Raw genomic sequence first — 12,744 nt, 5'->3', positions numbered from 1 at the left:
TTAGAGCTAGAGCGCATCATTTATGAGGTTATGAGAGGTTGCAATGTTTTCATGGGCTGAATGATGGAAGTCATAGGACTGTTTTTTAAAACTACATTATGGTAAATTTAATCTTGCCACCAAGAATGTTTAGTCTGTCACGAGAGACTGTAGTAGGTCTCTTTCTTTCTCACTTGCACACACAAAAACAAAACCTCTGCATTCATTCCCCCTTATTCCTTATTGGTAATGTGACCTTCAATAATATCCATTCTCTTTCTCCAATCTCTCTCTCTCTCTCACTCTCACTAGGTGAATGAGCACCTCAGGGAGATTCTGGTGGAGGAGCAGAGGTTGAGAGAGAGCTCCTGCCCTGAGAGCACAGCTACTGCATCACAGAGGGTGAGTACTGACAAGCACACACACACACTGACACACACGCTCTGACTTCTCTCCCTCGTTGGCCTCTGTTGACATGGTCTGATATAACAGTCTGGACAGGGTCTCCCACGCCCAACAGCAAGGGTCCCTCTCCAACCTCTCCAACTCCACGAGTACGAACTGAACATACAGCTGCAGAATATTGTTTTCTTTCCGTCTCTCTCTTGCTCTCTCTCTCGCTCCTGCCACTTTCACTCCTCTCTTTCTCGCTCTCGTTTTCTCTTTGACACAAACGAACACACACACACACACACACACACATTTCCCCTGCTAACAGAAGAACAGATGAGCTCAGTGTCATGTCAGCTGTATAGAGATATTGGCAAGAGACTCTGCTGCACTACTATTAGAGAGAGAGATAGAGAGAGAGAGAGAGAGAGAGAGAGAGAGAGAGAGAGAGAGAAGCAGAGACCCACACAACACAGAGCAAGCGAGAAAAAGAAAGGGGAGAGAAAGAGCAAAATAGAGGGCAACAAATAGTGGGATAGGGGTGGAAAAAAGACTGGGGGAACAGAGCAAGACTGAGAGAGCATCAGACAGACAGAGAGAGCATCAGACAGACAGAGAGAGCATCAGACAGACAGAGAGAGGGCAACAGAGATCGAGTGGGACAGACTGCACTGAAGGGACATTAGTTATGTAAGGCCTATGTGACATTCTGAGTCATCCCTCTGGTCTACTGCTGACAGTACAAAGAGACACGAGAGTCCTCATCTCACCCACAGTGACCTGTGTCAAGTCACGACCCTGTCTGAGAGGTCAAAGATCAAACCTAAAATGCTCTTTAGTGGCCAGATCAAATCTCCTCATTGAAAAACAGTCAACTCATTGTGATAACAAAGAATATAATCACAAAAAAGGTGGTAACCCAGCTAGCACGTTTCCTGACTAGAAAAACTATTAGAAAAATAAATCTGACAACAGAAGTGGCTATGTTCTGGGAAGGTTTATTTTTAGTTTGCAGGGAGGTTCTGAGAGCGTTTTACTCTTGTTCCTTCACAGTTTTCCCGCAAGGTTTTATTAACGCTCTGTGAACGTTAATAACACTTTAGGTTATTTGGAGGTTTTTGAATAACTTCCTTAAAAAACTTTCACTGAAACTTTCGATAGCACTGTTAATAACACTACTAGCTTATTTTGGTTCACTTTGTTGAACTCCAAGCACAGATAGGAAACATGCAAACACATTTAGTTTTTGTGACACGCATCAGTGGTATTTTAACCTATTTCTGCTCTCTATCCATAGAATTAGTCCATGCCATGTTTTTTTTTACACATACATAGTTGTTTTAGTCTATTCAAACAGACCTCATTTCAAAGGAAACACGCATTCATTAACATCAGGTAGGGCCAATTAGTGGGCGCAGCCAACACACCTGAACACACTTAACAAGACAGTTAAGTGTGTTCAAGATGCTGAGAACGGAATGTATATGTTTTAAATAACATTCTTGGAGCATTCTTCGAATGTTACTAAAAGTTTTCTTCATGTTTTGAGAACGAAATGTTTTAAATGTTTTAAATAACATTTTTTTAAACATTCTCTGAACTTAAATGTTCTTGTGGTTTTTATGGAAAATGTTCCTAATATTCTCAGAACAATTTGAGAACATGGCATTAAATAAAACCATGAGGAACCCTGTACAAAAGGTTATGGTGAAGTACTGAAATGTACTTCACCATAACAAAATGTAATTTAAATGTAACTATGTTTTAACTTTTAGGAAACATTTTTTTAAAAGAATGAAATACCAAGAAAAGTATGTTTTTTTGTTAAGTTCCTTAAATGTGTTGAGAATGTTCCAAAGCCAAACCCTGATCAGTTCATTAAGAGTTGCCTCTTTGTTTGTTCTCCTGCCAACCGCCAAAAAAACCTCATGTGAGAAAGTCGGTTTTCAGTCCGGGCCTGATATTCTAAGAGTTGATTTGGGTTGGGTCGGCCCAGGCTTATGGTTTGCGCAACATTGCAACCTACGTTTGAGATCAACGCCTGGCCGTGACTGTGTAAGAAGCGAGCCTGTATCTCTGAATGAGAATGAGATTCACTTTATACGATCTCTCTCCCTCTCTCTGCTCTGATAGACATGAGTCTACAACTCTCATCTCTCCAGCATTGGTCATTTATTTCCTTATAGAATCAGAGCTTCAGCACCCCTGATAAATTGAAATGAATTTTCTAAAGTTATAGAATAACTACTGTCTGGTCAGAAAGAAATGAAGTAATTCAGAATAGCCTACTACACCATGAGAAGGCCTGTAATTTAGCCACAGAGGATCAATAACGTATATTTTTTAAAGCCTGGCTGTGGATTGTGTGCAGCCCAATTGTGTGCAGCTCACTGCAAATCTGTCAGTGAACAGCATGCAGACAAAACAGGCCTTTCCCAGTATTTCAGATACAATTGCGAGAAAAAACACAGGTTGGAAAGCAAATGGCTCCTGCTGAAAAGTGAAGACTAATCTGTCTGCTACCAAAATATTTGATCAACTTCCAAATATTGTTTTACAATGTAAAACAAGAGAAAGAGAGGCTTTTGGCACGAGCGCATCGGCCATCACCGGCGAGTGATCTGCGCATCATTGGGTGAGTCAGTGAAACTGGAAAGCATTTGTAGGACTATAATTTCCTCCTCATATTGCAGCCTACAAAATGTGTCTCCACAAGACACGGTGGTTTTATTGATCTCAGATGTTCAGTTTGTCAGTGTCATAGTAGCCTGTCATTTCCATCATTTTGGGCGGTATTAAAGATTCTGCCAAAGTCTCCAGTCATGTGAAATGACGCAAAACTGCATGAAATGCGTTTATAAATGGACACATTTCCCCTGACCCTAGGCTATTAACAATGGTCCCCATGTGTGCAATGTCTGGAAGCGCCTCTTACTGCTCTATGCAAATGCATGATATTTATGCAGTGCTTTATTATAAAGGGGATTTTTCTTTTATGCGTTCCGGTCACCCCCTCTGGCACTCACTTTTTGTTCTGGCACCTCCCGAATGTACAACTGAACCACTGCTCAAAGAAACATATGGTTCTCAGAACTTTGTGTTACCTGGGAACTTCCCTGGAAAAATCATTTGACTTACCTGGCTAAATAAAGGGTAAACATACATTTCCTTTGACTGTTTCCTTTGGCAAATGTTGTAAGCATCTTGTGATCAGAACTTAACTCTGTTAAGCTGGGGAACTATTGAGAAGCCGCACAATTACATCAGGAGCTAAATCACATCAGACGACCTTTTATCAAAAAGTTACTACTGTGCCTATGATATAATAAGAGAGAGATCGTATCACACACACACACACACACCGATACCTTCCTTCCCACACATACTACCCTTTTCAAAGTAAAAAATGAAGGGAGGCCTTGACGTGCTTGTTAGCCTCAGCCAGAGAAGAACTGTATGCTCCTAATAAACTGCTGGAGCACATGCTCTGTCAGAACCAACTCTCTCTATCACTGCCTTTATCAGGGTCAACACAGACAGGGCTGTCTGTTCACTGAACAGACCACACTGTAAAGAGTGGCTACGTTCCAAATGACACCCTTTTTACCTACATAGAGTACTACTTTTGACCTGAGCCTTTATGAGCCCTGGTCAAAAAGTAGTGCAATAGATAGGGAATAGGGTTCCATTTGTGAAGCGGACGAGGGCGTCGATTTAGTGTCACAGCTTGAATACAGACAACAATCCCTTTCTCAGACGAAAGCCTCAGACCGTCTCAATTTAAGGGCCGTGTGTGTGACTGTGAAGAGTCTTTGAACTTGATCTGATGACAGAGAGTGTGTTGTGAAGTGATGGGGGGGGGACTCTTTCAGTTGTGACAAAGGAGACACTCACAGTAGCTGCTGGGTAATTTGATATTGAGTAGGATGCATAGGGAGTCTATCAGCTGCAGCTCCATACGTCTGCAGCTCGTTGGTCTGGATGGAGAAGAGTCACTGTGACCACTGTGGGAAGTTAATTGACACGTGAACCAATGATTTCAATCAAATAAAAAAGTCAAAAAGACTTAAACATGTCCCACAGGATGATGTGTGTGGATACAGTAGACCTGAGCCTTCCTAGGCCTAATGACTTTCCCCTCTCTTCCTCTTGTTGGCATCGTGTCCATTGTTATCTCAAGGCTCCAGACAAATGGTATTGGAGACTGGTACCTGTAAGTCCATCTATCAGCCTCTCCCTCTCCCCCATACCTTACCAGTACCCTAACCCACGTGCAGCCCCTAACCCACCCCTACCCTCCAATGATGCTCCGCCCTGTTCCTTCCCTCTTACCTCCCATGTTGTGTGTTAGAACGGCTGTATAACATCTGTATAGAGATGCTCATACTGCACCTCAATGCTAGTACAGTGCAAGCATACGTAAACAACCCACTATATCACACAAAATGCTGAATCACACACCAGACAAAACGCAACTTATGCTCTCCTCTCTCTGTTTGAAAAATGGGACCACTCTTTCTTCTAGGAAAGTAATGGATGCCCGGCCTGTTCCTTTTATTAAAGGTGAGACTGGGAGCAGAGAGGGGAACCAGTTGTTGTACTGGTGCAGCACCAGTGTGTTTTATAGGCTCTGAGAGAAACAAATCTACAACTATAACGTATTCCCTCTGTCAGAACAGCTTATTAAACTGTAAATCATCACCCTGCCCTTATCCTTACCAAAATCATTAAGGGTGAAAACACAAAGTGACCCTGGATCAGATCAGCGAACCTAATCTTACCTCCATCCAGTCAACACTGCAGGACACCATAGCACAGGAGATTTATATTGGTTGGATACTGTAGCACAGGAGATTTATCTGGTCGTAACAGTTAATGTAGGAACATGAGACTAGTGTAAATCACTAGATGATATAGGGACATTCAGACTCAGTCACACCTTAGTGTAATTACGGTACACGAACTCCAAACCTAGTGGAAGTGTAGCCTTGGTGCCCGACTGTTTTTTTGCATTCGACAACGATACAGGATCTTTACCGTAGAGGACAATGTCAGCCTCTCCCTCTCCCCTATAAAGATGGCGTTGGTCGATCTGTCAAAGTCGGTTTTCTTTGCATGCAGCGACACCCCACTACCTGTTTAGTTGAGTCTGAACCCTCCAATGCTTGAATAACCCCAGACTAAACTACTGTGTGTGTGTGTGTGTGTGTGTGTGTGTGTGTGTGTGTGTGTGTGTGTGTGTGTGTGTGTGTGTGTGTGTGTGTGTGTGTGTGTGTGAGAGAGAGGGGGGGCGTGACTGTGCATCTATGCAAAGACAAAGACTGCTTGTGTACATTTGTGTGTGAGGAGCCTATATATACATCCCCATACATCCCTCTCCTTGCTCTGATTCCATAGATTAACTGTATATCACTGACCTGTAATCTCTCTCTGTTGTTGCCATGGCTGCAGGCGCGCTATAGGAGGGAGCATGCGAAGCAGAGGTTAGCTCCCTCCCTCCCCCTGGTGGACAATCTGCTAAAGGACAACACAGATGGCTGTGCCCTGGCCGCACTCGTCCACTTCTACTGCCCAACGTCTGTCAGACTGGAAGGTACCACTTCATACCTGTAGCCTTCTCTGGTTGGCCTACTTTATACTAATAGTTTGCAGTAACAGCATCTGTTATAGCTCACACACACTCAGAATGGTAAGTACATTAGGCTGCCGTTACACAAGGGATTGACCAGAATCTGATGAGCATAGGGGCATTCATTCACAGCAAACTATATATTTTCTAGAAACATGATAGCTACATTATGCATAAGTATTACAGAGGGACTCTTTGGGCACAGAATCATCGTCGGGCTCAACAAATGATTGTAAATGGAAACAATGACCAGTAGTATCAACAGCTATATTGTTTTAACCATTAGACATGCGGTAACAGTCCAAAGTTTGGACACACCTACTTATTGCAGGGTTTTCCTTTATTTTTACTATTTTCTACATGGTATAATAATAGTGAAGACATCAAAACTATGAAATTATACATATGGAATCATGAAGTAACCAAAAAAGTGTTGATGACAGATTTACACACTCTTGGCATTCTCTCAACCAGCTTTGTGAGGTAGTCACCGGGAATGCATTTCAATTAACAGGTGTCCCTTGTTAAAAGTTAATTTGTGAAATTTCTATGAGCCAATCCGTTGTGTTGTGACAAGGTAGGGTTGGTATACAGAAGATAGCCCTATTTGGTAAAATACCAAGTCCATATTATGGCAAGAACAGCTCAAATAAGCAAAGAGAAACGACAGTCTATCATTACTTTAAGACATGAAGGTCAGTCATTGCAAAACATTTCAAGAACTTTGAATGTTTCTTCAAGTGCAGTCGCAAAAACCATCAAGCGCCATGGTGAAACTGGCTCATGAGGACCGCCACAGGAAAGGAATACCCAGAGTTACCTCTGCTGCAGAGGATAAGTTCATTAGAGTTACCAAATTGCAGCCGAAATAAATTCTTCACAGAGTTCAATTAACAGGCTGTATCACATCCGGCCGGGATTGGGAGTCCCATAGGGCACACAATTGGCCCAGCATCGTCCGGGTTTGGCCGGGGTAGGCTGTCATTGTAAATAAGAATTTGTTCTTAACTGACTTGCCTAGTTAAATAAAGGTAACCCCACCCCCCCCTTACACCAGGAATGCACAATCCCTCCATCAGTGCTCAGACTGTCCGCAATAGGCTGAGAGAGGCTGGACTGAGGGCTTGTAGGTCTGTTGTAAGGCAGGTCCTCGCCAGACATCAACGGCAACAATATCGCCTATGGGCACAAACCCACCGTCGCTGGACCAAACAGGACTGGCAAAAAGTGCTCTTCACTGACGAGTCACAGTTTTGTCTCACCAGGGGTGGTGGTCGGATTAGCGTTTATCGTCAAAGGAATGAGCGTTACACCGAGGCCTGTACTCTGGAGCAGGATCGATTTGGAGGTGGAGGGTCCGTCATGGTCTGGGGCGGTGTTTCACAGCATCATAGGACTGAGCTTGTTGTCATTGCAGGCAATCTCAATGCTGTGCGTTACAGGGAAGCCATCCACCTCCCTCATGTGGTACCCTTCCTGCAGGCTCATCCTGACATGACCCTCCAGCATGACAATGCCACCTGCAAGACAGGAATGTCAGTGTTCTTCCATGGCCAGCGAAGAGCCTGAATCTCAATCCCATTGAGCACATCTGGGACTTGTTGGATCGGAGGGTGAGGGCTAGGGTCATTCCCCCCAGAAATGTCCGGGAACTTGCAGGTGCCACAGCAAGAACTGGCAAATCTGGTGCAGTCCATGAGGAGGAGATGCACTGCAGTACTTAATGCAGCTGGTGGCCACACCAGATACTGACTGTTAATTTTGATTTTGACCCCCCCTTTGTTCAGGGACACATTATTCCATTTCTGTTAGTCACATGTCTGTGGAACTTGTTCAGTTTATGTCTCAGTTGTTGAATCTTGTTATGTTCATACAAATATTTACACATGTTAAGTTTGCTGAAAATAACGCAGTTGACAGTGAGGACGTTTCTTTTTTTGCTGAGTTTATAAATAAATGGACGAGCAATGTTAGAGCGGCATAGGCTAAGGTACAGTAAAATGGTATAGAATACAGTATATACATATGAGATATTAATGGATGATAGTGATGCTTGTGATCCTATGATGCTCGGGTGGTTGTTGTCCTTGATGATCTATTTGACCTTCCTGTGACATCGGGTGCTGTAGGTGTCCTGAAGAGCAGATAGTTTGCCCCCGGTGATGCGTTGTGCAGACTTCACCACCCTCTGGTGAGGCCTGCGGTTGTGGGTGGTGCAGTTGCCGTACCAGTTGCCGTACCAGGCTGTTTGTGTGGGTTTTAGGTGACAAGCCAAATTTCTTCAGCCTCCATTTCAGTTTGTCAGTGATGTGTACGCCTAGGAACTTAAAACTTTCCACCTTCTCCACCGCTGTCCCGTCGATGTGGATAGGGGGTGCTCCCTCTACTGTTTCCTGAAGTCCACGATAATCTCCTCTGTTTTGTTGATGTTGAGTGTGAGGTTATTTTCCTGGGGCCACACTCCCAGAGCCCTCACCTCCTACCTCTAGGCTGTCTCATCGTTGTTGGTAATCAAGCCTACTACTGTGTCGTCTGCAAAGGGTGGCTACTTTGAAGAATCTAAATCTAAATGAATGTAAATGTGTTCATTTGTTTAACACTTTTTTGGTTACTACATGATTCCATATGTGTTATTTCATAGTTTTGATGTCTTCGCTGTTCAAACTTTTGACTGGTTCTGTACATACAACTGAACAGTGATTTTTCCGACAGTTTGACCTCCCGATCCGTTCTGAGACAATGACCCCTGACCCTGATATGACTCCAACTGACAGGAATACCCCTTATCACCATTGATGCAGTCTAACAGACTAGCTTAGACTAGCTACAACACAGAATAGTTAACACACACACACACATACAGAGAGAGAATAGCTTATCCACTATCCTGCACAGTAGATATGATGTGAAAAAATGCTGTTGGAAAGAAGATTAGCCCCTAGTGATGAAGTCAATGTTTACAATTTCATCAATACTGTCAAAAGGGTCCATAAGGTTCAGGTTTATTCCATGACACATGTTATTCAATGGTAATGGTGTCAATAGAAGACGCCAAGGGTAGTGGGTTCTGAATCCTGCTGGGGCAACGCATACCTACAAAAATATGTGTAAGTCTCTTTGGATAAAAGTGTCTGCTAAATATTATTATTAAAGGATTAAACCTGAGGGATTTCCATAACATGAGAGGGAGAAGGAGTCTGTTGAGACAGTACCCAGTGATCCAGCCTCCACCCACTGTTCTAAAAATGCCCCAGGGCCAGGCGAAGATGTGATTGTTCAGTAATGTGACAGCAGCACAGTCCTTTAGACAGAGGACAACCGTTGACTGTTATTTTTTAAAGATAAACATTGCCACTCCCCTTCTGTGAGTGTCCAGTCATATATATATATATATCTCTGTGTGCTAGAATGAGATACTGTAAAGAAGGATTGGATAGTGAGGGAATATTCTAGAACACGGCCATTTTTAACAGTACATGTGACCCAGCTGTGACAATCGTTTCATTCAGTTCCATTTCAATGAAAGCTCCATTTGGCTCCCATTGTGGAAATGCTGTACTTCCTGAAGAATCTGGTAGACTGATGACATCACTGTCCAATCCTTCTTCAGCTCGTTCTAGTCTGCGTGGGCTCTCCCCATCATGACATCACCATCTCTGTTATTCTGTGTACTCTCCCCTGCCTTCAAACCTTGCCTCCTCTGACCATTATTCTGGCTAAACACTACAAATAATACTAAGTATTTTATAAAAGGAACATTTATAATAAAATAACAATCATAAAAATAAATAAAAAGTCTGACCAGTGCACTTCTCAATTGCATAAAAAAACAAATCCATGCAAATCCAACCCCTGAAGATAGAAACACTAACCCCGCCCCTATGCTCTCTCCTCTCCCCGCCCCTCCAGATATCTGTCTGAAGGAGACCATGTCGCTGGCTGACAGTCTGTACAACCTGCAGCTGGTGCAGGAGTTCGGTAGGGACAACCTCAACCACTGCTGCCACTTCTCCCTGGAGGACATGCTCTATGCCCACTCTTCTATCAAGGTAGGACCATGGGGAATAGAGGGGGCTTGGGGGACAGGGTAGGGTAGGGTGGGGGAATAGGAAGGGAGGGAGGGAGGCTGTGGGCGACAGGGGAAGAGGTCTGGGAGGACAGGATGGAGGCTATGGGGGCAGGGGAATAGGTCTGGGGGTCATGGAGGCTGTGTGGGACAGCGATCTGGGGGACAGGAGGGGAGGCTGGGGGGACAGGACAGAGGGTTGGGGGTGCAGAAGGGAGGGAGGCTGGGGGGACATGGGAGGGGCCAAGACTTGGTTAGTTGGGTAGGGAGGGAAATGGGGTGTTGACTATGGAGGTAGAATATACATTTGAAGTCGGAAGTTTACATACACTTAGGTTGGAGTCATTAAAACTAATTTTTCAACCACTCCATAAATGTCTTGTTAACAAACTATAGTTTAGGCAGTTAGGACATCTACTTTGTGCATGACATAAGTCATTTTTTCCAACAATTGTTGACAGACAGATTATTACATTTATAATTCACTGTATCACAATTCCAGTGGGTCAGAAGTTTACATATACTAAGTTGACTGTGCCTTTAAACAGCTCAGAAAATGATGTCTTGGCTTTAGAATCTTCTGATAGACCAATTGGCATCATTTGAGTCGATTGGAGGTGTACCTGTGAATGTATTTCAAGGCCTACCTTCAAACCCAGTGCCTGCTTTCTTGACATCATGGGAAAATCAAAAGAAATAAGCCAAATTGTAGACCTCCACAAGTCTGGTTCATCCTTGGGAGCAATTTCCAAACACCTGAAAAACAATAGTACGCACATATAAACACCATGGGACCACGCAGCCATTATACCGTTCAGGAAGGAGACTCGTTCTGTCTCCTAGAGATTAACGTACTTTGATGCGAAAAGTGCAAATCAATCCCGGAAAAACAGCAAAGGACCTTGTGAAGATGCTGGAGGAAACGGGTACAAAAGTATCTATATATCCACAGTAAAATGAGTCCTATATCGACAACCTGAAAGGTAGCACAGCAAGGAAGAAGCCACTGCTCCAAAACCACCATAAAAAAGCCAGACTACAGTTTGCAACTGCACATGGGGACAAAGATTGTATTTTTTGGAGAAATGTCCTCTGGTCTGATAAAACAAAAATATAACTTTTGGGCCATAATGAACATCATTATGTTTGGAGGAAAAAGGGGGAGACTTGCAAGCCGAAGAACACCATCCCAACCGTAAAGCACGGAGGTGGCAGCATCATGTTGTGGGGATGCTTTGCTGCAGGAGGGACTGGTGCACTTCACAAAATAGATGGCATCATGAGAGCGGAAAATTTTGTGGATATATTGAAGCAACATCTCAAGACATCAGTCAGGAAGTTAAAGCTTGGTCGCAAATGGGTCTTCCAAATGGACAATGACCCCAAGCATACTTCCAAAGTTGTGGCAAAATGGCTTAAGGACAACAAAGTCAAGGTATTGGAGTGGCCATCACAAAGCCCTGACCTCAATCCTATAGAACATTTGTGGGCAGAACTGAAAAAGTGTGTGCGAGCAAGGAGGCCTACAAACCTGACTCAGCTACACCAGCTCTGTCAGGAGGAATGGGCCAAAATTCACCCAACTTATTGTGGGAAGCTTGTGGAAGGCTACCTGAAACATTTGACCCAAGTTAAACAATTTAAATGCAATGCTACCAAATACGAATTGAGTGTATAAAAAATTCTGACCCACTGGAAATGTGATGAAATAAATACAATCTGAAATAAATCATTCTCTCTACTATTATTCTGACATTTCACATTCCTAAAAAAAAGTGATGATCTTAACTGACAGGGAATTTTTGCTAGGATTAAATGTTGACTCCAATGCTTCCCACAGTTGTATCAAGTTGACTAGCTGTCGTTTGGTTGGTGGACCATTCTTGATACACACAGGAAACTGTTGAGTGTGAAAAACCCAGCAGCGTTACAGCTCTTGACACAAACCGATGCGCTTGGCACCTACTACCATACCCCGTTCAAAGGCACTTAAATATTTTGTCTTGCCCATTCACCCTCTGAATGACACACATACACAATCCATGTCTCAATTGTCTCAAGGCTTAAAAATCCTTCTTTAACCTGTCTCCTCCCCTTCATCTACACTGATTGAAGTGGATTTAACACGTGGCATCAATAAGGGATCATATTTTATTTTCAAATGGGGTAATGATGCATAGTGGGGCATAAAAGGACAGGGAGGGTAGATGTTTTAAATTACTTTTTGGCAAGAATGACTCATGAAGAGTATATTAGTCATTGGTGTTCAACCGGTGTGCCTTGAGGAACTCTTAGGTGTGTGAAAATCATTAGCAAAGGAAAGTCTGATTAGGATTTATTTCTAAATATATGGCTCTGGGCTTAGCTGAACCACAGCCTCTGGTATTGTATGGCTCTGGGCTTAGCTATACCACAGCCTCTGGTACTGTATGGCTCTGGGCATAGCTATACCACAGCCTCTGGTACTGTATGGCTCTGGACTTAGCTGAACCACAGCCTCTGGTACTGTTTGGCTCTGGGCTTAGCTGAACCACAGCCTCTGGTACTGTATGACTTTGGGCTTAGCTATACCACAGCCTCTGGTACTGTATGGCTCTGGGCTTAGCTATACCACAGCCTTTGGAACTGTATGGCTCTGGGCTTAGCTATACCACAGCCTCTGGTACTGTATGGCTCTGGG

The 12,744-nt window shown here is 43.6% G+C and overlaps 1 protein-coding gene across 2 annotated transcripts in view; it reads left to right on the top strand.

The window, feature by feature from the left end:
• Window positions 1–12,744, top strand: part of camsap2b (calmodulin regulated spectrin-associated protein family, member 2b) — a 72,950-nt gene that overhangs the window by 41,820 nt on the left and 18,386 nt on the right. For both annotated transcript variants that reach the window (XM_024390892.2, XM_024390893.2), the window contains exons 4-6: window positions 292–381; window positions 5,821–5,962; window positions 9,908–10,047. In XM_024390892.2, coding sequence (XP_024246660.1) covers window positions 292–381; window positions 5,821–5,962; window positions 9,908–10,047 — 372 coding nt within the window. The remainder of the gene's footprint in view (window positions 1–291; window positions 382–5,820; window positions 5,963–9,907; window positions 10,048–12,744) is intronic.

The sequence above is a fragment of the Oncorhynchus tshawytscha genome, linkage group LG28, assembly GCF_018296145.1.
Source record: "Oncorhynchus tshawytscha isolate Ot180627B linkage group LG28, Otsh_v2.0, whole genome shotgun sequence".
Lineage (NCBI taxonomy): Eukaryota > Metazoa > Chordata > Actinopteri > Salmoniformes > Salmonidae > Oncorhynchus > Oncorhynchus tshawytscha.
The sequence above is the reverse complement of the archived record's forward strand: the minus strand, read 5'-3'. Positions and strand labels throughout refer to the sequence as shown.